This window comes from Ictalurus punctatus, chromosome 6 (genome assembly GCF_001660625.3).
Source record: "Ictalurus punctatus breed USDA103 chromosome 6, Coco_2.0, whole genome shotgun sequence".
NCBI lineage: Eukaryota > Metazoa > Chordata > Actinopteri > Siluriformes > Ictaluridae > Ictalurus > Ictalurus punctatus.
In genome coordinates, this window is record NC_030421.2 from 879665 (window position 1) to 906949 (window position 27285).

Sequence of the window (27285 nt, forward strand, 5' to 3'; positions counted from 1 at the left end):
GTTCAGCGGTTAGAATCAGGTGTGGCTCCTGCTTGATGATAAACCTGAACCTATATTGGCCTTTTGCGGATAGATTGGACACCTCTGGGATAGACCGTGGAACACTGGCAAGACAATAATCAACAAATGGAGAAAATATGGCACACCAGTGACCGTACTAAGAATAGGATGTTCCTCTAAACTTGAGACGATCAGGAGAAGACTGGTCAGGGAGGCTGCGGAGTCCTACAGCAAGTGAACCCCAAGTTGCTCCTGATGGCAAGCTAGCACCTTGCATAGCAGCTCTGCTACCATTGGTGTGTGAATAGGTGAATGAGAAATAGTGTAAAGCGCTTTGTAGAACCGCTAAGGTTAAAAAGAAAAGTGCTATATAAGTGCAGTACAGACTCATCCAATCTCCCAAATCCATGTGTTATGGTCTGAGACAAAAGTTGAACTTTTTGGCCATGATGCCAAAAGATGTGTGTGGTGCAAAAAAACAAAACGGCACGTCACCAAAAGAACACCATCCTCATGGTGAAGCATGGTGACGGTAGCATTATACTTTGGGTCTGTTTCTCTTTAGCTTGAACTAGGGCTTTAATCAAGGCTGGAAGGAATAATGCATAACGTTACCAGAGTATGCAAAACCTTAAGACTTTTGTTAAACATTTAAGATGAAGAGGAATTTCACCTTTCAGCATGACAACGACCCGAAGCAAACCTCCAGATCAACAAAGGAACGGCTTCAAAACACGTTAAAGTTTTTGGAATGGCCGAGCCAAAGTCCAGACCTAAATCCAATCAAACATCTGTGTGGTGACCTGAAGAGGGCTGTGTACAGGAGACGCCCAGGCAATCTGACGGCGTTAGAATGCTTTTGCAAAGAACACTAAAGATATAACTAAGTTTAGGTGTGCCAAACTGATTGACCATTAGTTAAAAATATAAAATCTAAAGGTGTTTTTGCTAAGTATTAGTTCAGGGGTGTGTGTACTTGTGCAACCTGGTTATTGTACATTTTTTTTATTTTTCATTTTCCCCCTAAAATCAGTCTTATTGTATCTTGGCTTCATTTATTTACAGCACAGAAACCTGCCATTTTAACAGGCACGTGTAGACTTTATATCCACTGTATTCGGGTGTTTCAGTGATCGCTTCGCTTCCTCACTCACTTGGTCAGTATTTATTTTATAGACAGTTCTATAGTGAGCACTATAGAGGGGGCAGCAGTGAGGGACTGAATTTGGACAACACCAAAACACAGCATAACATAAACAATCCAAATATTATAAATGATCTCCCAATCTGAAACCACAAAAATACCAAGATATTAAACAATGTGATATGAATAGTGTTATGCTGTTAATTTAAATATTGCTCAAATAATTTACGAAAATGTCGTTCAATAACTTACAGAAAATTACATATCGCATGGTGATTTGCATAAGGTACATATTGCTCTGAAATTTACAACAAACTTTGTTTCTATATAATACTTATATAATATTGCTAGGCACTAAACAAATAAAAGTATTTTCAATCTTCTGTCTATTTAACTTCAGTGATTATAGACCTTGTTTATTTATGTACAGTCCCTTGTTTCTGCTTATTTCTCCTCATCTTTACACCAAAATAGTAAATTTTAAAGAAAATTTAAAGCTTCAGTTAACTAATTAATAATTACTTTATCCATTATAATGACATTCTTACGGAATTATTGCAATTGTTATAGGCCTATACAGTGAACAGTAAAAATGTTATCCAAGTCAAACACATTAATACTAAAATATATTTATTTAATATTGTAGATTACTTTAAAACTTTTCCCGTCTGTTCTTGTCTGTGGTTGTATTGTTATATCTTGTCTGTGTTATATTTGCCCGATTGCTAGAACATTCTGAGTGTCTGCTTTAAAGTGATGAAGGCCAACTCATTTGTCACAGAACAATCGTCAGAGCAGTGAGACAAATAGGCCTGTCTCACTCTCTCCCTGTCTCACTGACGTGTCTACGCCCTCACACGGAGCTGCTGCTGCTGCTGCTTCTGTTCCTCAGACTTGCGCGCGCGAAAAAGCGCACACACAGCTCGAGAGCCGTCGCGCGCGTCTATGATTATGATGATGCTTCTGATGATGGTGGTGGTCGCTCAACCCGGAAGTGGAGCTGGATGATATTTATTCCTTTTTCCTCGTTATTATAATTATTATTATAATAGTTTTCTTCATTTCTTTCATCATTGTTGTTGCTATTATTAATAACCCGAATGTGCGATGGTGCTCGCGCGCGCCGCCGCTGCTGCTCTCTTTCTGTGCGCGCTCTGTGCGCTGGCGTGCGCCGAAATCCGCGCGAGCGCCGTCTGTAGCGCGGTGAGTCAGGCGTACAGAGAGATGGGCTTCAGCTCCTGGACCGGCCCCGAGAATGAAACGGCAGGTAAGAAACACACGCACGCACGCGCGCGCATCCGACCACACTTAAAGAAATAACCGAGTGCACGTGGCACCAACACCGTTCCGTTTAAACAGCTTTCCCATCAGACATCATAATCAGTATCTGCTCTTGTTCAATTAGTCATCAGGATATTTTGTAATTCTGAACGAAAAAAAATTAGTCCACTGCACTTTTACTGCATAATGAGGTATTAGTTTGGGGGGGGGTAAATTAAATAAATAGAAAATGGTTTGCATCATTTGCTTCTTCAGCCCTGTTGAAAAAAAAACCATTAGAAACCATCACAGAATCCCCCCCCCCCCCCCCCCACACACACACACACACATTTTAGAACAATAACAGTCATCAAAACTCCGGAGTAACACAAGACGAACTATGGGAATTATGTAGTGATCAAAAATCCAAAATAAATGAAAATAATTTAATATTTTATCATCTTCAAAGTAGACACGCTTTTTGACGAGAATTTCCAGAAATGTGTTCTTGGCGTTTTTTCACCCGATTTCTTGAGGAATTTCCCTGAGATGCTTTTTAAACAGTATTAAAGGAGTTCACACCTACGCTGCACACTTACCTCCTGCTTTTCAGAATATTTCTCTCCGAGTCGTCCGTTTAAAAAAAAAAGTGTTTTGGTAAATAAAATATTAGTTTTCTAATGAAAGAAAAGAATACAAGATCATACACCTTCAGATCAAAATGTTTTTAACATCATGAGAAACATTTCAGAGGAGTGTCCACAAACTTTTGACTGGAAGTGTACACCATTACAAACCATCAGCTGTTAACCATTAAAACCATTACCATTATTGCTCCTTAATGGTATACACTAGACATAACATGCCATCAATCGAAGGCAACAAATTCCCAGTCGAAGTCCACAGGAACCATTACAGTTTCCATTAAAACAGATACAATTCCTATTATAACCATTAAAACCATTACATATTCTATGAGGGTTTCTATTGTTGGTGTTTTTTCAGCAGGGATGTAAGTGCTTTGTGTTTTGGTGGCACGGTGAGGTGAGGCGGCTCGTCTCTTAGGGAAAGTGTGGTCCAGTCCCATCATGTACAAATATCAGATCTTAAACTAGTCTTCATAAAGTCCTCATTCACAACTCCATGCATTTTAAATTCTGTTGAAATGATAATGACTTCTATTAAGTGACCAGCGATTTAAAAAATGTTGCTATTTTTCAGATATAATTGATGATTTGCTCACTGCCCGATTTAGCTCCATAGAGTTATTGCACCATTATTGTTCAAAAATTTCAACAAGTGCTAATAGAGGCCGATTGGGGCAGGATTCACGCTGCCCCACGCTCGGTCTATGCACCTTTTCTGTGACTCCATTCCAGATTGGACTAGTTTACAAACACGGCGCAGTCGCTAATATCTTGTTCATTAAATAATCTGAATTAACAGTAAAGTGTAAAAACAGACGGTGTGTTTATGATACACAGAACCATTTGTAAAGACTAGGAGAGGGAAAGGGACACAGGGTGGATAATATTCGTACATCAGAAATGCATGCACACCACAGTGACCTTGTTTCACACACAAAGGCTGAGGAAAAAGAAAAAAAAAAACATGGCTCCCTTTTCCAATGGCTGACATTTTAAGGCTAGTTTTTGTCTTTTGTGTGGTTTTTGAGATGTAGTTGGGCTGGAAATTATTACGTTGTTTAAAGTTGTTGCTGCACTGAAATACATTAAGCTGTTCCAAGATAATGGAAGAAATTAAAAATAGGACCGTGGTTAAATGTTAATTTTACAGTAAAGTTAATGATGCTGTGTGTATTAATGCAGTCACAGGAGTTGTTACTGTAGTTATACAATAAGGTCTTTGGTCAAAGTATAATCTGTGTGTACTATAAATACTTCTGTACTGAACCATAAAACATTTAAAATATCATACTGGTTTGAACACAACATTTTACTGTAAAAACGATATAAATTAAGTAAACGACACACATTTCAAACCGTTTGTCCAGTTACTATATAGTACATGTGGAATAGAACAAAAGTTCTGGAACCAAGATGAACCTCTACCAAAGTGATGGAAAGTGTGGAGAAAGAAAGGATCTGCTCATGATCCAACACATACGAGCTGATCTGTGGAACATGGTGGAGGTAGCGTCATGGCTCGGGCTTGCATGGCTGCTTCTGGAACATTCTCACTGATCTTTACTGATGATGGAACTCATGATGGAGCAGCAGAATGAATTTAAAGGAACATTTCTCTTACATAGAAATGCATCCAAATGAATCAGGAGGAACTTCATCTTGCCGCAAGATAATGACTCAAAACACATTTCTAACTCAACAAAGGACTTCATCGGGGGGGGGAAAGTGGAAGGTTTTAGACTTTTTAGATAAACAACAACTGAAAGAGGCTGCAGTAAAGGCCTGGAAAAGCAACACAAAAGAAGAAATCAACAGTTTGGTTTCAGTGAGTCGCAGGATTGATGCAGTTACTGCACACAAGGGAAATACAACCAAATATTAAGTGTTCTTTACGTTAATTTACGTCAAGACTTATCTGTTCCTATACTTTTGCTCGCCTAATAATTCTGTGGTCTGATACAAAAGTTTTTGTGTTGTTTAACATGTCCAGATGTAAATACCAAGAAATAAAAGCTGAAATCCTAAACCATCATCTCATCTCCATCTTCAGATCTCAAACACAAATGTCTTTGGTGAACAGCACAAACAAATGAATTGACCTTGCCGTTCCGATCGTTTCAGAGGGGACTGTACACACAATTCTGTTGCAAAAAGCTTGTTTTTAATCTATTTATTATTCAGCTTAGGTTTTGTAGAGCATCCACCATACAAGTACAGACTGTAGAAAAGTTGTTCAGACGTACAGAAACGTCTCTGTCATGTTGTTTTGATCACCAGCCATATCTGCGTTCCCACGTAACATGACCTGAACTACAAGTTCTTGCTGATAACAGATATTTGAAACTTCCTGATCTAATTCCATCAGATACTGGAATTACTACATTTATACAGTGATATAAATAAATTTCAAATGTTCTCTGTAAAATGTTTGTGTAGTATTCCAGTGCATTATTCGAGAACTGTCATCAACCGTAAGGCAAGCCAGATTTTTCTGCCACATTTCCTCGGATAAATAGCATCTGCAACATGTCTTCTTATACAAAATTTTCTCCACAAGAAACGTAACCTTTAAGAAGACTTTAAGCTTTGCTGTCTTTAAAATCATGGCATTCTGTATATCCCTGACTAGTGCCAGCTGCATCAGGGCAACGTCAGGGCAAAGCGTAAAGTCTTCTTAAAGGTTAAGAGAAAAGATATGACCTTCATGATTTGTAATGAATACAATTTGGGACCATTCGGAAACTTCAGACTGCACATCCGAAAAGCTTCTTATTATTTTGACAGAGTATTATAGCCACGCAAATTACAATTCAGTTCACGATGAGTTTGAAATACATGTGGTAAACATGGTGAGCCTTGTGTACGCCAACATCAACAGAGTGTACGAATCTCCCACATGTTTGTGTGATTAGAGCTTTGCTAAGCTAATTCCAGTATCCAGCATACCGCTGCATGAATTGCCAAACCGGTTCTGCAACAGATGAGAACCGTGCCTGAAGGGGCCTTCTCAGCACTTGAGGATTGCTTTATCACTGGAATATATTTAGGGAGGCTGTTACCTGCCATGACTCCATTAACTTCACTGTATCTCATCTATATCAGTATTAGATGATCTTACTGACTCTAAGGCCCTCAACTCATGTACAAATAATAAATTTGGTTGATAGCCGAAGGATGTGTGCTGCTGGAATCCTGTGACACTGCAGACAGATCAGGTGACATGGGAGTTCTCAGGACAGCAGAGCCAACTAGCATCATGACCTAGACTCAGAGATACACAACTACATGGCATGGCATTCAGGTCATAACTCTACCTGTCTGTGGTGATGATGATGATGCCACCCTGCCAGACCTGCAGCATGAGGGTCATATCATCATATCACTGACTACCAGGATTAACACTGACACCAGTTCTTATCATGAAATGCTTTTAGAGATAAGCCATGAGGCATAATGCCATGAATTCCCCTCTGGAGTTTCCAGAGCAATGAGCGCTGCTTTTGCGTCATGTGTCTTTTGTTTATATTTTGCGATGTGCCTTTGTTTTATGTTCTAGTCCTGTCTCTCCGTCATTGTGTGCACCTGTTCTGTGTGTAACCGTGATTAGTTTGTTTATGTATACCCTGCTGTTTCTTTGTCTCATCGCGAAGTTTCGCCAATCCTTGCGTTTGTGGAAGTTTCGGAAGCCATTCCGTTGATGATTGCCTGATATGTGCCTACAACTCTTGCCTTATTTTTGCATTACCCTTATTTTTGTTCTTGTCAAACCTGATTGACCTCTGCCTGCCTTATCATAGGGAATATCAGGATTGTTTTTCACTTTGTTTGCTGTGATCTTCATTAAATCTCTTGCAAATGGATCCTCACTCTGCTTCCAAGTCTCCATTGGTATATGTCTAAAGAATAAACTCCACCATCACGGGACCCCATGCAATTCTAATACCCGACAGGGCACAATTCCATATCCACTGCTTTTCATCTAGCCCTGACAAAACCAGGATAAACGGGCATGTTCAAGAATGCAGTTCATTGACCTCAGTGATTGTTCATCACAAGTAGAATCGGAAAATGTTAAAGAAACCGAACACCTCACTCTGTAAGTGGATCTTAACCGGGAGACCTCAGTCACTTATGATCAACGATTCCAACGATTCACACAAGGCAGTATTGTAAGTCTAGTGCTTTTTACATTCTTCACTCTGGCTTACAACTATGCCACAAAGTATAGCTTGGATCACATTAAGTACACTGGACCGTATCAGCAACAGAAGTGAATCAATCATTGGATTGTTCTAGACCAGTGGTCACCAACCTTCTTCCTTGAGATCTACCTTTCTGCAGGCTTTATCTTAAACCAAAATCTACCACAACCTGTAGTTTAGGCCAAAAAAAAAAAGAAGAAATTATTTTTTAACTGCAAGAGAATCTGTAGTGAACAGTTTTCCCTGCAGATCTGTGGTGTCACCCTGGACCCTCAATACCTGGACTGGGAAGTGCAAACCTCCCCCTCCTATTGTCTTCCTCCCATTCCAAAAAAATAACCATACAGATTATCCTGAGAAACTGCATCACTGTCTGGTATGAATGAATAGTAAAATAGCATGAGTACTAAAAACAGTCACTGGAGTCTCTCCCCACTGTCGAGGACACTTGAAGCTGAAGAACCACAGGCATTTTGGATAAACCCTGCCAGCCTTTCCACCAATTATTTTTCTCCTGTTGACTTGCAGAAGGTACAACTGACCTGCCCTGCCCTGACATCAGACACTGTTCCAGTGGCTAAAATAGATCCCATGGTTACCCTTGTTGCTTACATAAAGATGGTATGACATACTCAGTGCCAGACTGCTAAGATTGCAGGCTTGGGTTAGTTTGCTATTAAATTAACCAGTTTGGAGTCATTGCAGCAAGTCATTGGAGTATGTCAGCTAGCAACAGCTCAGTAGAATATGGTTTCGTTTTAGCTGGATAATGTCACTTGAAGGGTCGTCAATGGAACAGTTCATTCATCCATCCATCTTCAGTAATCATTTCATCCTGATCAGGGCCACAGTAGAATGGGATGCCTCTCCATCACAGGGCACCACAAGCTAGCACACTCATTCACACCTAAGGGTCTAAGAACAGCTTGGAATCACCAATCCATAGTGATACTAATCCGTGGTCCATAATCGAGATTGCTGACAGAAGTACTATTAGGATGTCCCATAAAGATTTCCAGATTTATCTCTGTTGAGTAATGTCCTGTCGAGTAATGACATCTGTTTTAACTATAATAAGCGAAGTGAATCAGTCAAGCAGTGATTCATCAACAAGCAATCTTGGGATGAAAAAAATTATGTATTCATGCTCGTCACACAAAAAATTCCATGCGTGCTACGTACACCTCATTTTAATACACACCTTACCTAAACCCCCTGGAAATGTGTGCTGTATGCTGTATGTATTACTCCAGGTAATACATATCCTGATAAATTTATCTTGTCTCCTGCTGAAACCAAACTGAACCTAAGTACTGAGTTTAAAGTGCAGAACAGTAAAATACTGGCAGTGTTTAGAAAGATGTACAGTGTAATCGCTCCAGACGCATGCACGTGTAGTCCGTAAAAAATGACTGATGTGACATGGTGGATATCGACGTGACTAAAATCTCACAGATGCTCTGGCAATATTATATTACTCCACCTCTCCACCTCCCCTTATAAAACTAACCTTGTGCAGTTGGACTGAAGAAATGTTTTAAATGTTTCTAAGTGAATAATACATGAAACAATTTAAAGACAAGAGCTAATCTGGTACATTTAAAGTTTCCTTCAGTGTAACCAACTGTATGAAGCTAGCTAGCTAATGTGGATTGAATCAATGGAAGAAAATCAAATTTCAGTGATGTCAAAATCACTCTAACAGATTCGCGCTTCATTTGGTATATGAGGATAGCTTTGTGGGAAGAGTCATGACACATGACATGATAGGAGACAAAATCGGAGACAGTTTACTTTGTTTATTAATGTCATGGGCTAACAAAACCAATAATGATGGAATTAGAGTGTGGTCATGAATTTTTATTCCTTGGAGGTGGCTATGGTTCTGTTAAAATGGCCGCGATGGCTCAAAATGGTTTCAGAGAAATTTGCTGAATGAACACGTGTGAGATTTTTTTTTTTTAAACGGCCATGCAAAAAAAAAAAAGTAATTTCGACTGAAACGTATCATCATCTAACCAAGGAAGTGGACGAAAATAAAACTCTTCACAATTTACGATCTCCTTGACCTTCATGGAGTTATCTGTTGAATTACTTAATGCATTCAAGGTTTTGCCATGACAAATTATATGCTGGATTTCCCAAATTATTACCAAGCAAGAAACATAATGCTCATGCACACAAAGATGAGATGTTTTAGGAAATTCCTTGAAGATGGTTCTGAAAACCGATTCAGTCACCAACCAGCACCACTTAAAAATGTAGACAGAGGGGGGAAACTCGATTAAAAACAACAACAACACGTTTTTATAATAATAATTGCACCATATTAAAGCCTGGATATTTTAACGTTTCACAGAATCAAGAACAGTCTATCATTTATATTTTAGTCCCTTGTGATACTTAATTTCTGTTTAAGTTCAACAGCCTGCTTTTAACAGTTTGAAATGCTGGACAGCGTGACGGTGCCGCATTACCGTCTCTCAGCTTCAGGGTCCAAAGTTCAAATTACTGTCTGTGTGGAGTTTCTGTGCATGTTCTCTCTTTGGAGAACATTCCACTAGGTGGATCAGCAACGATAAACTGCCTCTAGGTGTGAATGTGTTTGTGCACGGTGCCCTGTGATGGGCTGGCGTCCCATCTCAGGGTGTATCCCTGCCTCATACCCAGTGTTCCCGGGATCGTCTCCAGATCCGCCGCGACCCTGACCAGGATAAAGCGGTTACTGAACATGAGTCAGTTTGATATGCTTAGAAAATTACTGTCTTGAGAACAACTAAATTTAGCGTATGGACATCTGTTTCCATCCAACAACAAACCACGTTGCTGATTTTTGGAAGATCGGTATTGGCTAAGTGGACATAATTTAGATGAGATCATTGTGTTGATGTTGATTAGTACGCAGTGTATAGCTCCATGTCATATTTATAGCTATAGCAACTATAGCTACAGTATATTTCTACCTTGACGCAACAAAATAATCATGACTCAGCTGAATTTCCTACAATTTAAATAAAGCCGGGCTAAAAATAGCCCAATTTGGGACAATTTGGAAAGCCAGTGCTGGGACCCCAGCATGGGTTGTTTTACCCCAGTGAGGCTGACCAACATGCTGGGTTGATTTATTTATTTAAATTTTTTTTTTTTTTTGAAAAACCATGGTTCTGTGCTGTGGACTCCAGTACTACCTGACAATCTGAGAGAGAGCACAAGGTCATATTTAACTAGCTAGAAGTAATGTTAGTTACGTGGCAGTGTAAATCTTTAAAAGTTCGAATCTAATCTAATCTAATCTTGCAATTAACAGGCATTTGTCTTATTTATATTTACGTTTATGCCATTTATACAGAGCGACTATGCAGTCTTTATCGAAAACACATCCTCATGCTAGTTCACTAGGTCAGGTATGAAGAATACCATCAGGATTTAAAAAAAAAAAAAAATAGATAATGTCTATAACATCAGCCATGTTTTCCTATCAGTTAACATACTTATCACACACTTATCATCATCAAGCCAAACTACAGGTTAAAAGAGACTTGATTTTTAAATTTTTTTTTTTTGCCCTATCTTTGGGAGATTGTGAGTTTGAGTCCAGACGATGCCACAGAATGTAAACAACACAAATATTTCTGGTATGCCAAAGATATTTCCCAGTATGCACCAGAGCTATCTTTATGGTGAACTGCAACCTCCAACTGCAATAATGTTGTTTCCAGAAATAAGTAGTGGAGCTCCAATCCCATCCAGTCCATTTGGAGATTTGTAGAGAAATAATTAATACCACCGTACGTTTCTTTGTGCTGATTGGATGTACAATTGGAATCATGTGTCATGGTCTGAGTCACATTTTTTCACATTCTCTAAACTCACTGTAAAATCATTGGAGATGGATTATTAATGTTTTGTAGCTGGAGGTTTGGGGTTCTTGTAGGGTACCAGGATATCGCAGTCCAAATCCTGGTTGCCTCTACCAGGAGGTTAAAATACACTCAAACACAGAGCTTTCATCATAGTTCCAAAATGGTTAAAGAAACACAAAATGACCATCTCACTCTCTTGATTTAAACCCTAATGAAAGCCTGTGGTCTGAATTAAAGAGGGCCACGTGCGTACCAAAGTTTAAAAGAGCTTAAAATGGAGGAGTGGACCAAAACCTGACTACAAGTACAATAACTCCTATCTGTTTTAGACCTTACAGGAAGAGACTCGATGCTGTTTTTCTCTCCAGAGGAGTCATTACAGTGTATTCATTATGAGGGTGCCAATATATACAGTCTTAGAATATGCACGTTGTTGTCATTTTCAATATTAATTTTGCACATCAGCTAAATCTGAATTCTGCTGTTTCGGTTTTATCATCTGTGTGATATTTTCTGTGATCTCCAGGTGACTACCTGCAAGTGTGTGTGCAGAACTGGACGTGCTGTAGCGCGGAAATGGAGGAGAATTTCATTGAGAGGAGTAAGCACGAGTTTGAAAAGTTTGTCGATGAGGCGACTGAAGACTTGAGGAACACGTTTGAGTCCAGATATAAAAGGTTTGATGGTACGAATTCTCTCATTACCTTTAACTCAAGGTAATAATAATAATAATAATGTTAATAATAATGTGTGCCTCGTGTGAAGATCTTGTTTTTCTTGCATTAATTGTTTTAGCAGCTAAGCTTTCAAAACAGATAGCTCTTGTAGGGAATCACAAACTAATGCAGATAGTAACAAGTTATAAATATTACAAAAATTGTAGCTACAGTAGTAAGATTTAAAATCTGCTTTGTTGCCAACTTCTATAAAAACCCTTAAATCCTTATGCTAGTTGTCTGTTTGCATACAAGAACAAGTAAGTGGCTAGTTAATAGCATTTATAACAAACTGTAAATTCTATACATGTGCAAACTTATTTAAAAAAAAAAGCCTGTAAAACATGTTTGATTTACTGACAGGATTTTGTATTTAAAGTGAGTAGAATACTACATCTTGTCCACATGTGCATGTTGTTCTTAATGAATATATAATCTGAGGTGTTTAGACCTAAAGTTTCTTTAAAATATGACTGTATAATGGCAATAAACTTTTACATTAGATAATCACAGCAAATTAGCACTCGCAATGCTAGCAGCATTTGAATAGAGACTGTGAAATGAACATACGTATATTATTTTATTTTGCATTCATATTTATATTGAACAGTTTTCTTCAGATCTCACAGCCTATAATTGATGTTATACTGAACTCACAGCACTGTTCCTTCTAAGCTGCATACGTACTTCTGATGATGCTCCCATGCAGAAAGAAAGAAAAACCCACGCAGAACACTGACACAAAAATGTGAATAAAAAAAGTTTGTAAATCTGAGTAACTGAGGGACGATTGCAGTGCAGTTCGGGCCGGACACGTGTACTCTTGACTCTTATAACAGCATTCTTATGTTTTTAATTTTTCTTATTTTTGAAAACCCAAACACGGACATCAAAACAAAGTCAGTCTCACTGCCACCCAAGTTCAGTCCCAACCAAAAATAACACTAACTACCTGCGTTAGCTGTGAACCATGTTAATTGTTCCACATCATCATTGTCTCGCCATCACCTCTCAGAGTTCCTTGGTCTCGTTATCAGATGCTGAAGTGCACATGAAGTGGCGGTTCGATGATGGAAATCCAAACTGGTTATGTGGAAACAAAACACTGTTTAATTTGACATTAAGAAATACATCCATCATAACTGATTGGTTTATTAATATAACAGAATTTTTTCTAGTTCTAAATTGCGGTGACGCATATTGAATTTATTAAATGGTATATACATTGATAAAGTAGATTTTTTTCTAAATATGTACTTGTTTTCAAGAGCAGCTACTGTACATGCTGTCTGAGCTTAAATATTATTTTGGCAAATTGACAATTTTGAATATTTTCCTCAAATTATGTAGATTAGATGTTAGTCGTAGTCATACATATTCCAACAAGATGAGGTGTAATTTCTTTCTTACCTTTTGTCCTCTGGATAGATTTCTTCCTGGAACTCCTGGAGAAAACCGAGCGCTCTCTGAACGAGATGTTTGTTCGTACTTACGGCGATCTGTACACGCAAAACGCCGACGTTTTCCAGCGACTATTTTCTGAACTGAAACACTATTACACTGGTGGAAATGTGAACCTGGACGAGATGATAAGTGAGTTCTGGACCCGTCTGATGGAGCGCATGTTCCAGCTGCTGAACTCACAGTACGACATCAATGACGATTACATGGAGTGCGTAAACAAGCACATGGACGACCTCAAGCCCTTCGGCGATGTGCCTAAAAAAGTCACGTCTCAAGTGTCGAGGGCATTTGTCGTCGCTCGAACCTTTGTCCAGGGACTCGGATTTGGACAGGGAGTGGCTACCAATGCATCGAAGGTTAGCTAATTTTCCTCTTTGTTGGCCAGAATAGTATTTTAGCTTCTTTGTTTAGCTAACATTTATTCCAGCTAATGTTTGGTAGCTAGCTTTGTTTGGGGAGAAAAAAACTGTGACTTGTAAAAGTTGGGTGCAGTGAATGATTAGAATAAAATATTTTTCAAATGTGTAAAATATAACCAATTTTATCTAAAATACTAATCCCTAGTCTTAAGAATTTTTTAAGAACCCCCCAAAAAGAAAGAATATGGGACAAGGAAACTCAGAAAACGGGATAAAAATATGACCTCAGGTCGGACAATACGGCAAGACTTTACAACATGGACAAAACAATGACAGGAACGAGACAGAAAACAAACACAAGCCATTTATAATTTGGTGCAAAATCTTTCCATCTTTATGATGTTATGTGGGAAGTACAGTGTATTTTACATGATTTAATGTTTCACTGCTGAAAAAACCCAGCATGATCAGCATAATGCAAGCAATAATCGGACAGATTTTGCTCTTCAGTCAGTCAGGAAATAGCCATCCTGTTTAACCATATAAAGGAGCACAAGACCAGTACTAACCAGCATAAACCAGTTTGGACCACCGTATAGTAACAGCTCATCCACTGGGACTTGTATGGTGGACGATCTACATTGTGTAATCTGTGTAGATATTTAAGAAAGACAAATGTATGATTGTTGATATGGTGAAGTGTTTTTGTGAGGAGACGTTCAGGGTTGGGGAAGCTACAAGCTACTCATGATTTCAAATAGCTAATCTAGAGCCAAAATATCCTTTTGATAAAGTAGCTAGCTACAATACAAGCTAGCAAAGAATGTTGTTAAATACACTGAAGCAGCTTTGTCAAACTGAACAAAATCAAATGTCATTTTATTTTATTTTATTGTTGGAAATATCTAGCTAGCTCGTTAACATAAAAAAAACACACAGTAATCCATATAGCATTGAATTAAATACGGTGTGTTCTGGTGTTTGCTGCAGTACGAATAATAATGCTTCTCAGCATGGCGTGTTATTTCATTTTGGTTGATGCTAAGTATTAGTTTAAGTCATGCTCCGGTCAAAACAATTGTGATAATTCACTGCTTTGTTACATAAATTCAACAGAAAATACACAACTCCTGATGCTATCCACTCTTGTTCGCCCTTCTAACATGACCAGCTAGCTAATTACGACAACAATTAGAGAAGAAACTACCTGACAGTCAATAGTTTAGTACAATCTTACACGCTCATAAACGTTGATAAATAATGCTGTGAATGTTCAAGGATCTTGTTTTTTATCACATGTAGAATGCATCATCAGTGTTTCACAATAATTACAAGGTTGAAGTCTACTAAATAAGTCTGTAGTTTCTATAAGAGAGAGACATTAGACAATCGATTTGTGAAAAAAACCTGGAGTCACTACTGTAACTACTATAAATAGTCTGTAGGTGATCATGAGCATAAAGTGTTAGTACTGTTTAAATCAATTAATCAGTGACTTCTGTGTCATTTTGCATCACTTCCTGTCAGGTTAACATGAGTGCGGAGTGTGTTAGCAACGTCACCGAAATGCTTTACTGCCCGTACTGCCAGGGCGTGACGGCGACGAAGCCGTGTAAACATTACTGCCTTCAAGTCCTTCAGCTCTGCTTAAGGAGGCAGCTCAGAATGGATGGCGACTGGACGCGATACGTCGGTAAGAAAAGTATCTCCATGTTTACCTGGGACGTCATCATGTCTCCGACACAGCCAACCTGACTAGCTTCCCAACTGCTAGCTGAATGAAAACATCAGTCCAAATGTACACCGAGGATGTCATCCCAAACCACACTCCCTACTCACTATGTAGGCCACAGGCTGAATGGGGCCTAAATGGATTTATAATGAGTGTTTATGTGACCTCGGCGGTTTGGTTTTATTTTATTTTGGAGGTTAAATAAACGTGAATAAGTGGACAGAGGAGCAGTTGTAGGCCGAGGATAATGGCTTACAGCTGTGCTGCTCTCAACCACACACACACACACACACACACACACACACACACACACACACACACACACACACACACACACACATACATTCCATGCAAGATCAGCCAATCATGTGGCAGCAACACAATGCATACACTAATGCAGATACAATCTAGAAGTCTACAGGTCTTCAGGTCATGCTCAGAATGTGGGGCTGCCGGTGTCAGCCGAGTTGGTTTGAGTATTTCAGAAACTGCTGATCGCCTGGGATTTTCATGCACAACGCAAAGCAAAGAGAGAGTGAGTGAGAGAGAGAGAGAGAGAGAGAGAGAGAGAGAGAGAGAGAGATATCGATCGAGATCAGAGGTGAACAGCCAGACTGTTTTGAGATGACGGGAAGGCTCGAGTAACTCCAATAACCACTCTTTATAACCATGGCGAGCAGAAAAGCATCTCACATCGAAACTTGAGGTGGATGGGCTACACGAGCAGAAGACCACATGGCTTTCCACTTCGGTCAGTGATGAACAAGAATCTGAGTGGGCAGTTCAGTCTGGTGGTGTAATGGTGTGGGGATGGTTTTCTTGGCACACTTTGGTCTCCTTTTAATAATAATAATAATAATAATAATAATAATAATAAAGCATTGTTTAAATGCCACAGCATATCTGAGTATCATCTGAGTATGGCTACTTCCAGCATGATAACTTTCCACGACATAAAGTCTCAAATTGTTGAGTAAAAACTTTTGTTTTTTAATGTAGTCACATCCTTTACAGGGGTTCACGAATCAGTAATCAGATGATAACCAACTCCTAGGCAACACCTTGGCCCACACCTTGTGGATGACAGTCTTAGAAAAGGATAACGACTATGACCATCATCCCATACACAGGATTCTATATACTCCATTGTTTGTATCTTTTTTATCTGGTTTATGTAGCTACATCCTTTACATAGCATCGTACAGTGATGTAACAAATTTCTTTATGGAGCCATGTCCTTTACGAAGGTGTTTCTTTGTTCTGATCGGTCCGATATTAACTGACAGAGCCTGGAAGCCCCGCCCTCTTCCCCACCCACCAATCTCAGACCATCCTCGCTTTCTGTCATCATAAATAGAGTTAGGTTAACTTAAATCTATCAATGCAGCTTGAGATAATGTCAGACAAAAGACAATGTCTATATAAAATCCACTTATATATCCATGTATTCTATGTCCAGCTTAGGACATACAGTACTGGCTTTTTCACTCTTTATACACACACTCGCTGTGTCCTCTGTCAGCTGAGTGAGCGCTAGTCTCATATGTGCAGTATATCCCTAATTAGCCAATGAGCTAGGCGTATATAAGCAAACTACTGACCAGCCAATCAGGCTGGTAAGTAGTTTTTCTTATTAGAATCAAGTGTACAGGACCAGCCTGTCTAGATGACGCACCGGCTGGTTTCGTGGCGTTAACGTAATCCCAAAATATGTGCAAAATGCACGTTTCCAGGAAGAGAAGGATTTCCTCAAACATTTCTGTGGCTTTACGGGCAGTTTGGACGGATTTAATGTTACAGAAATAAATTGGGAACCAGGGAACAAGGGCAAGGAAAGTGCTCTGGTGTATGGGACAAAAACCACCAAGATTCGCCCTTGTTCACCTCGACTCTGCGTAAGATCATTCTGGAAATAAAGGGGGTGAAATTTATTGCGGGGTGAATGGGTTCTCTTGCTAATAAAAACTTTTGTCCCGGTTATAACTCTTCAGTGATCTGTTTTTTTTAATCGTTTGTCACAAAGTGTTTACACAACAATAGAGAGCGAGAGAAACAAAGATTTGGGAAGACAGAAAAAAGTGAGAGAGAAAGACAGAGTGAGACAGGCAGACAGAAAAAAAGTCACAGAACCTGGCCCTGGCCGAGTTTCTGATGTGGAAAAATGTCTGTTTTATCAAAATACGTTAGGTGGGCGAAAAAAGTAACCATCAAATGATAACCCAAGCTCTCGAGTCTGCTAGATGTTTCAGGAGTTGAGGTTGATGAATCCCAGCACTATACCCCCACTGGACCTCTTTCTGCTGTACAGTTCAAAGGCTTCTGTGCTGACACTTTGCACAAAGACCAACAAACAGGCAGCTAGAAACCTGACCAAGGGACAAAATCTATATATGGTCTGGTGTCACTCTGGAAGAGTTCTACAAATTCACTGGTCCCAGTCAGCTTCATGCCAATGGTTCCTCTTAAACAGTGGTCACCAACCCTGTTCCTGGAGATCTACCTTCCTGAAGACTTAACCATAATTGTGCCCATTCATTGCAGGAAGGTGACCACTGCTTTAAAATACATCCAGGATTACTGGAGGGAAAACCGTATCCACTCTGTCCCATTCCCAGCATTGATTATAACAAGGTCAGAACTTTTTCCTGGAGGAAGGGGACTAGACCAGGGTAAGTTGTTCTGCTTCTTGATGAGATGTGTGCTACCTGCCAGGCACAACACCATCCAAGAAGAATGCTTGCTGTAGATGAGAGAACGGTGGCAACAAAAGCTAAAACTGGCCTGACCCTTTTCTGTTTGTGAAGGACAAGCCTACAAAATTGGCGTAGAAGTTTTTTTGTTAGCTGACTCCTCTAATGGCTTCATAAATACTTCCTTTATCTATGTTGGAAAACAAGGGAAGCCAGTAGGAATGGACATCTCAGAAACCCGGCTTACTTGGGAACTCGATACAACATCTACAAGGACAACTTTTATACAAGTCCCAGACTCTTCACAGACTCTCACCATTACATGTTGGAGCCTGTGGGACATCTAGAGACAAGCAGAAATGCTGCTTCAAAGGCAGGCAGAATGTTCAGGACCGGGATCAGAGAAGTGTGTGCAGTGGATGGACACATGGGAGATGCGTCCAGTAAGCTGGAGTTTTTACCAGGCCTTCTCAGGGGATATACGAAGGACAGTCAAAACCTGAGATGAGAACTGGAACAAAAAATGGAAAATGTTCCAGTACCTGCTCTGGTTGTAGCATTCAACAGATATATGGGTGGAATTGACAACCTAACTCCTGCACCAGGAGTTCTACACCAAACAAGAGGTCAGAAGCTCAGAGGCCCCGCCAAGCTGTGTAGGACAGCCATCCTCCACATCTCCACCGGCAGGCTCCATGATTGTTAGCAGTTAGCGCCAGTACCACAGTTGCCACTTAAGTTTTCTGTGCTATTTGGCTTGAGAGAATAAACAGCCCAATCACTGTCAATGGAGTCAAGAGAGGTGGAAAACAATTAACAAACTAATCAAATCAGGAAGAGGGATGCAGTGAGGAAGGAAAAACATCTGTTTATGATCGCAATTTCTCTAAAAAAAATCCTTAAATGTAATTAGCAAGACTAGCACTGCTAACATTAGATAGATTTGATGTACGCAGATGTTCACAACAACCATTTCTCTTTACTTTTGGTTTTGCTGAAAATAAAACTTAATTGAAAATACCTAGCCAATAATTTGCAAATCTAGCACAGAGATCATTTGCCCGTATCTTTAAACAATAAACTGAATCTCTTTTTCTTTACAGACGCGATGTTGCTGCTGATCGAGAGACTCGAAGGGCCGTTCAACATCGAGTCCGTCATGGAGCCGATCGACGTCAAAATTTCAGACGCCATCATGACTATGCAAGAGAAAACCATGGAGCTGTCATACGAAGTATGTCGCATATGTTACACCTGTTATAACCCAATTGCATGATTTCACGCTTTAAAAAAAACTAGTTATTGAAATCCTTGGAACGGTAAACTCGGACATGGCCTTATAATTGAAATACCTAACTTTGCTAAGGGCTTAGCGATTAGCATGTGAGATTAGAGCTCTACATATAGAGCATAAGCACGCTCAGCTAAAGGCTGACGAATGACAAAGAAATGCTAAACACACACAAACTCCATGTTACAGAGAGCGCAGTTTGGGTAAAATTGTACAACTCAGGAACGCAACGTCCTGTTTTTTCTTCAATTTCCTATTTATTCTGTGTAATTGCAGGTTTTTCGTGGTTGTGGTCAGCCAAAGCTTTTGGAAAAAAGCAGAGTTTCCCGCGACGTTGCAGACACATTTGATGCCGGATTTACGACTGAGCCTGCTGGCACAAACCTCCAAAAACTGGTAAACATTCGCTTCATTAATATTCTGATTGCAATTTTAAAATGAACTGATGTACAACGAAGGCCGCTAGCAAAGTTGCACAGACTAGATGATTAACACAGCTAGCTACCTAGCTAATTAGCATTAAGCTAAGAAAAATTAATATGCTACTTACAGGTTACAGCTAATGGCAGCTAGTAAAGTTTTGACTAAAACAGCTAGCTACCTAACTAACTAACATGAGTTAGAATTTAAAGAATTATTTACAACTTACAGCTAACACTAGCTAGAAAAATAATCTCAACAACTCAAGAAAAGCTAACTAAAATCTAACATACACATTATGATTGTATTATGTTTTCAGAGTACTCTCTCACTCTCTCTCTCTCTCTCTCTCTCTCTCTCTCTATATATATATATATATATATATATATATATATATATATATATATATATATATATATATACTGTATATATACAGTTGCAATAAAAATTTTTCACCCCCATTGCAAATCAGGTTTATCGTCCAAATGTACAGACTTTCAGCTGTTTGTAATGAACAAATCAAACAAAAGCAATTGAAATAGTTCGACACTGTAAATAAAAAGATGTGCTGGATCAAGTGCTATTCTATGTGCTGATGAATAATGAATAATTAGTGTGGAAGCCGTCTTGTTCACATTTTCTATCCCAGAATTTTTTTTTATCTGTGCTAAAAGTTGTTTAAAGGGGACGGTCTTGATTCTCTCTTGCACACTTCTACTCAAGGACAATCTGGGAACCTCAGAGGTGTGAACCACACGCAGGTGATTTTAACAGTCGGAATGAGAAGCTGACTCTGAGTACGAGGAACTTTCCCAGCATAAATACTCGCGTAATGTCTGGACCGTTTTTAGCTAATGTTGTCCATCGTGTTTCTCACACTCACATCCTGGAGAAGGGAAAATCCAGCTGAAGAGAACACGGCGGTAGTTAGAAGTTGAACGTTTTTCACAGTGTGAGCCTTATTTTCAGGGACACATTATTTCAACCTGAGACAAATCCATGTCTCTCTCTCTGTCTGTCTCTCACTCTCGGTCTCTCACTCTCTCTCTCTGTTGCTTTCTCTGATCTGCTCTGATCAAATGATTCATGCTGAGAGGGATTCTACGGAGAGCACTTATATTACCTTTAAGAGTTTAATGAAAAATGCCAGTCATTTGAGGGGAATTTGGATGATCCATGTGCCCCAGCGTAGGCTCAGTTACTTCAGTTTTCTGCAGTTGGAAAATGTGTGTGTGTGTGAGTGAGTGTGTGTGTGTGTGTGTGAGAGCTGACTGCGGTAAACCACTTCCACAGACAGAGTGTTCTTACCCACACTGCACATTTGGTTTCGTCTTTTAGCAGCAGTCGGGATTATATTTAGCCCCGTGTGATGTTTCGGTGTTCTAACACTCGATGGATGATGTATGTATCAGTTTAACGAACTAGACTAACGCATACCTCACTATACACCTCACTATACACCTCATTATACAACTCACTATACACCTCACTATACACCTCACTATACACCTCATTATACAACTCACTATACACCTCACTATACACCTCACTATACACCTCACTATACACCTCACTATACACCTCATTATACACCTCACTATACACCTCATTATACAACTCACTATACACCTCACTATACACCTCACTATACACCTCATTATACACCTCACTATACACCTCACTATACACCTCACTATACACCTCACTATACACCTCACTATACACCTCACTATACACCTCATTATACACCTCACTATACACCTCACTATACACCTCACTATACACCTCACTATACACCTCACTATACACCTCACTATACACCTCACTATACACCTCACTATACAACTCACTATACACCTCACTATACACCTCACTATACACCTCACTATACACCTCACTATACACCTCACTATACACCTCACTATACACCTCATTATACAACTCACTATACACCTCATTATACACCTCATTATACACCTCACTATACACCTCACTATACACCTCACTATACACCTCACTATACACCTCACTATACACCTCACTATACACCTCACTATACACCTCACTATACACCTCACTATACACCTCATTATACAACTCACTATACACCTCATTATACACCTCACTATACACCTCATTATACACCTCACTATACACCTCACTATACACCTCACTATACAACTCACTATACACCTCATTATACACCTCACTATACACCTCATTATACACCTCATTATACACCTCACTATACAACTCACTATACACCTCATTATACACCTCACTATACACCTCACTATACACCTCACTATACACCTCACTATACACCTCACTATACACCTCATTATACAACTCACTATACACCTCATTATACACCTCACTATACACCTCATTATACACCTCACTATACACCTCACTATACACCTCACTATACACCTCACTATACACCTCACTATACACCTCACTATACACCTCATTATACACCTCACTATACACCTCACTATACACCTCACTATACACCTCACTATACACCTCACTATACACCTCACTATACACCTCACTATACACCTCATTATACACCTCACTATACACCTCACTATACACCTCACTATACACCTCACTATACACCTCACTATACACCTCACTATACACCTCACTATACAACTCACTATACACCTCACTATACAACTCACTATACACCTCATTATACACCTCACTATACACCTCACTATACACCTCACTATACACCTCACTATACACCTCACTATACACCTCACTATACACCTCACTATACACCTCACTATACACCTCATTATACACCTCACTATACACCTCACTATACACCTCACTATACACCTCATTATACACCTCACTATACACCTCACTATACACCTCACTATACACCTCACTATACACCTCACTATACAACTCACTATACACCTCATTATACACCTCACTATACACCTCATTATACACCTCACTATACACCTCACTATACACCTCACTATACACCTCACTATACACCTCACTATACACCTCATTATACACCTCACTATACACCTCACTATACACCTCACTATACACCTCACTATACACCTCACTATACACCTCACTATACACCTCACTATACACCTCACTATACACCTCACTATACACCTCACTATACAACTCACTATACACCTCACTATACAACTCACTATACACCTCATTATACACCTCATTATACACCTCACTATACACCTCACTATACACCTCACTATACACCTCACTATACACCTCACTATACACCTCACTATACACCTCATTATACACCTCACTATACACCTCACTATACACCTCATTATACACCTCACTATACAACTCATTATACACCTCACTATACACCTCACTATACACCTCACTATACACCTCACTATACACCTCACTATACACCTCACTATACACCTCACTATACACCTCACTATACAACTCACTATACACCTCACTATACACCTCATTATACACCTCACTATACACCTCACTATACACCTCACTATACACCTCACTATACACCTCACTATACAACTCACTATACACCTCACTATACACCTCACTAGCTCTTAAACACAGATTTGCTTACTTCAAATCGACCCATTAAATGGCTATTATAAAAATTAATCTTAATTGTAATCTTAACCCAACTCAAATATTTGTCTTGAATTTTAAACTTTAACTTTCTTAACCCCTAAACTAAAGTGGCTCCAAGCAGAATCCAAAGAACCATAATCATAAACCTGATAGTAACCCTAATCCTGACCCTGATGCTAAACCCAATCCCAGGTATAAACCCTGAACCTAAATTAATCTGCTGAAATGTTATTACTTAACTCTAATCCTAATCCCAACTCTGAGATTATGTCAAAATGAGGACAGGCAGACAGATCGATTCTTTACTGAATTTGGTGGCGATTCTTTAATAATAAAGAACAAAACTTAAAATATACAATTAATTGTAATGAATTTTATCTTTAAAGCTTTAAAATTTTGAATACGTTTTATTCAGATTTAGCAATTTGTCCTTTCCTACATTTTCATTCAAACATAAAAAATGCACAAATCAGATTGCTGGAACCCTTAAATTTTAGTCTATTTTTTTATGTGACCCAGTTTGTTTTTTTAAAAGCACTTTTACTTATTTATTCAGGGCAAAACCATGCTGTTATGTAATTATAGTTTTCGGCAAATTCCACAAAAACTACGAACCACGCCAACGTAAACAAGACGAGGGCGACGAGGTCTGTGTATTCTGCCTTTTTTTTTTATAAAGCGTTTTTTTCTGGACATGAACAGTTATTTCACATGACACAAATGTATACAGAAACATTACTGTTATGCAGATTATTACCAAACCTCAAATACCACGGCTGTGTTCCAGTCCTGCTCTCAGTGCATCTCATCCACGTCTCCTCGGTTAAATCCTCAGATCGCCAGCTCGATGATTTCAGTTGTTTTTGTGTTTTGTATCAGTTACATTAAACTTAGTTTGTTGTTTTGTGTAAGTTGTACTGTGATTGGACGATGTGATGTGTGTACAGTATTTTTGGGGGTAAATAATAACGGAGTAAATAATCCAGTGTGACTGACAGGCTGCGTGAATCTACAGTCTGGGCTATGAAGAAATCAGCCCAAATTCTCTCTTCTTCATTCTTCATTCTGTGTGTGTTTACGTATGATTGAAAAGTTTGCTGTTGAAACCACTCGAGACAGAGGAGCTACATTTCATTTGATTGACGTATTTATTTTGTATTTTGCAGGTAGCGGACGTTAAGGGGAAGCTGTCGCTGTTCAAGTCGTTCTGGTCGTCGCTGCCTGAGTTTGTGTGTCAGGATGAAAATGTAGCGGCGAGAGAAGACGAAACAAACTGCTTGGACGGAGAGGAACTGCACTGGTACACTAATAACACGTACACAAAGCAGTATAGGTCTTTTAACAGCTCACATGTCTCATGCCTTGCGTTGTGTTTGTGTATCAGGAACATCTCTGAAGTCTACGATGAAGAGTTTATAGATTTTCCAGCGATGGTCAGCGCTCTAAAGCGCGCTTATACCGGCTACCAGTCACTCGACGACGACTCCAGTGAGACGCTGCACATCAAATTCTTCAGAGAATATTACTCAAATAGCCACAACTCTTATACGTTCTCTCTCTCTCTCTCTCTCTCTCTCTCTCTCTCTTAGGTGATGAGATGAGTGGATCAGGAAGTGGGAGTGGCTGCATGGAGTCGTGCTTTTCTCCGCCTCCCCCTTTCATCATCGAAAAGCCAAATACAGAAGGGTCCTCCACTTCATGCCTCCACCCATGCAACGTTCTTCTTCTTCTTCTTTTGGTTCTGTCCATCCTCACATCTCTCAACCAGCAGAGATAATACGCGCTTTTACACCCGTCTCTGTTTTAGCGTGAGTTGGGTCGAGGACTCCAGGAAGTGAAAGCGACTTAACGGATGTTCACGCCCTTCGTTTCCACTTCGTTTATTTCCATTACGGTTTCTTTGGCGTTGTTTTTTATTTTCATTTAATAACCACTACGCTATTTCCTGCTTTCGATTATGTCTTTAACGTCCTTTTGGTTAACAGTCACTTCTTTTATGACTGTTTTAAATGTGTGTTGAGTAGAATTTGGGCTTTTAGTGGTTACAAGGTGATCCCAGGTACCTGAAGCCCCACCTCCCAGAATCGACATGAACTAAATTGGCATTTAATTTCATTCACTTCACAGTTAGCAGTTAGTCCATATTTACTCGTTTTCTTGTAGGGTCATTACTCCTTTTTTTGGGGTGGAGTGAAGAGTATTTAAAATTGTACAATACACAAACAATCTACCCGATACCCTTGCTTTGTTCACCAGATATTTCCACGTTACTGGAAGAATAAGAATAATTAAAAAATAAAATAGAGTGCCTTACATAACTATTCACGCTCTTGAACTCTTCCACATTTTGGAATGTTACAACCTGGAACTGACTTGGATTGGGATTATATATGTTACAGATCTACACAAAATAGCATGTAAAATGAATATATAAATAAATATATATTTAAATTGAAGCATGGTGGCGGTAGCATCATGTCACTTTTCATCAGCAGGGACTGGCAAACAGGTCAGGGTAGAGGACAAGATGGATGGAGCTAAATGCAGGGCAATCCTAGAAGAATCTCAATCTCAAGCCACTTGAGACGGGGCGGAGATTCACCTTCAAACAGGACAAGCTTATTGGCGACGCTGCACTGTAGTGGTGCAAAACCAAGAACCATATCACATAGACACATATCATTGAGCAGAATTGCAGCTGTAATTGCTACCAACAGACTCGAGTCATGACCCCCAAAAAAACAAATCTGCTTTTTTGTTTAACAATAAATACAATTTCTCATATTTCAGTTCCAGGTTGTAACATTACTAAATGTAGTGGACTGTCTGAGGAATTAAACCACGTCAATGCACAGTCGTACGTTTTGTTTTGTTTGTTTTTTTAAACGTTGGTCAGATGATTATTTAACCAAACCATATTTTGAGCAGAAATATAAAAGTCCTTTAAAGAATGCAATATAAAATACATGTAGAATGTACATGAAGCATTTTGCTGTGGTTGTGTGGAGAAATGTGATGTTTAAAATCCACCTTTCGACCGAAATCATAGACACACACTGCAAAAACTAATTCTAACTTTTACTCACTTGTCCATAAATCTATAAACTCCTAGGCAACTTTAATAGGAACACCTGTACCGCTGTTAATTCATGCAGTTATCCAATCAGACAACAAGGTGACGTTTTTCCTCTTCACCTCTCTCCTGAGATGCTTTTCTGCTCACCACAGTTGTAAAGAGTGCTTATTTGAGTGCACTGCTGCCACATGAATGAGCAGGTGTTCCTATTAATGTGGCCGGTGAGTCTATATGTCACTGGTGTGATTTGGAAAGGGATACTTCCAAATCTGAGTGATTTTGCAACGCTAATACATGTTGCAACTATAGAAATTATATGCAGTAAAATCCCATTTCGCATATTAAGGTTCATTTACATGCAGAAATAAACAGAAATGTGTTTGACTGAACATTTATGAAGTCTCTTTCATTAGGATCAGTGTTTGATACGAATAAATCAACTCTAAAAAAAAAAAAAAAAAAGAAATCGTCGGGAACAGTGTCGTTGTTCATTTTTCTGAACCTTCATGTGGATTTTGAGTAAATACTGGATTTAAACTTTTTTTTTTTTTTAAACAAAGTGAATGTAAAGCATACTCTACAGTGTGTATTAAGGAATTCACAGTTTGCGTCCTCTGCTGTCTGAGAGAGGAATTGCAAAGTTCGGATCATTTTACTGACAAAATTTCAGAAGTCATTTTGTTTCATTTCAGCAGAATATGATTAAAATGTTACATGTTAAATTCCCCAAAACATCTAGTACGTAAACAAACATTGATCACATTTGTAATAAAAAATAAACTATAGGCGAATGCAGC

At 39.1% G+C, this 27285-nt stretch overlaps 1 protein-coding gene across 1 annotated transcript; it reads left to right on the forward strand.

Moving 5' to 3' along the window:
- The first annotated feature begins 1830 nt into the window (after positions 1-1830).
- Positions 1831-26877, forward strand: gpc6b (glypican 6b). Its single transcript, XM_017470711.3, has 9 exons — positions 1831-2411; positions 11643-11801; positions 13261-13652; positions 15183-15348; positions 19181-19311; positions 19645-19764; positions 24579-24712; positions 24797-24900; positions 25002-26877. Exons 1-9 carry the CDS (start codon positions 2252-2254, stop codon positions 25187-25189), a joined length of 1554 nt encoding a protein of 517 aa, XP_017326200.1. The 5' UTR covers positions 1831-2251; the 3' UTR covers positions 25190-26877.
- The last annotated feature ends 408 nt before the right edge of the window (positions 26878-27285 follow it).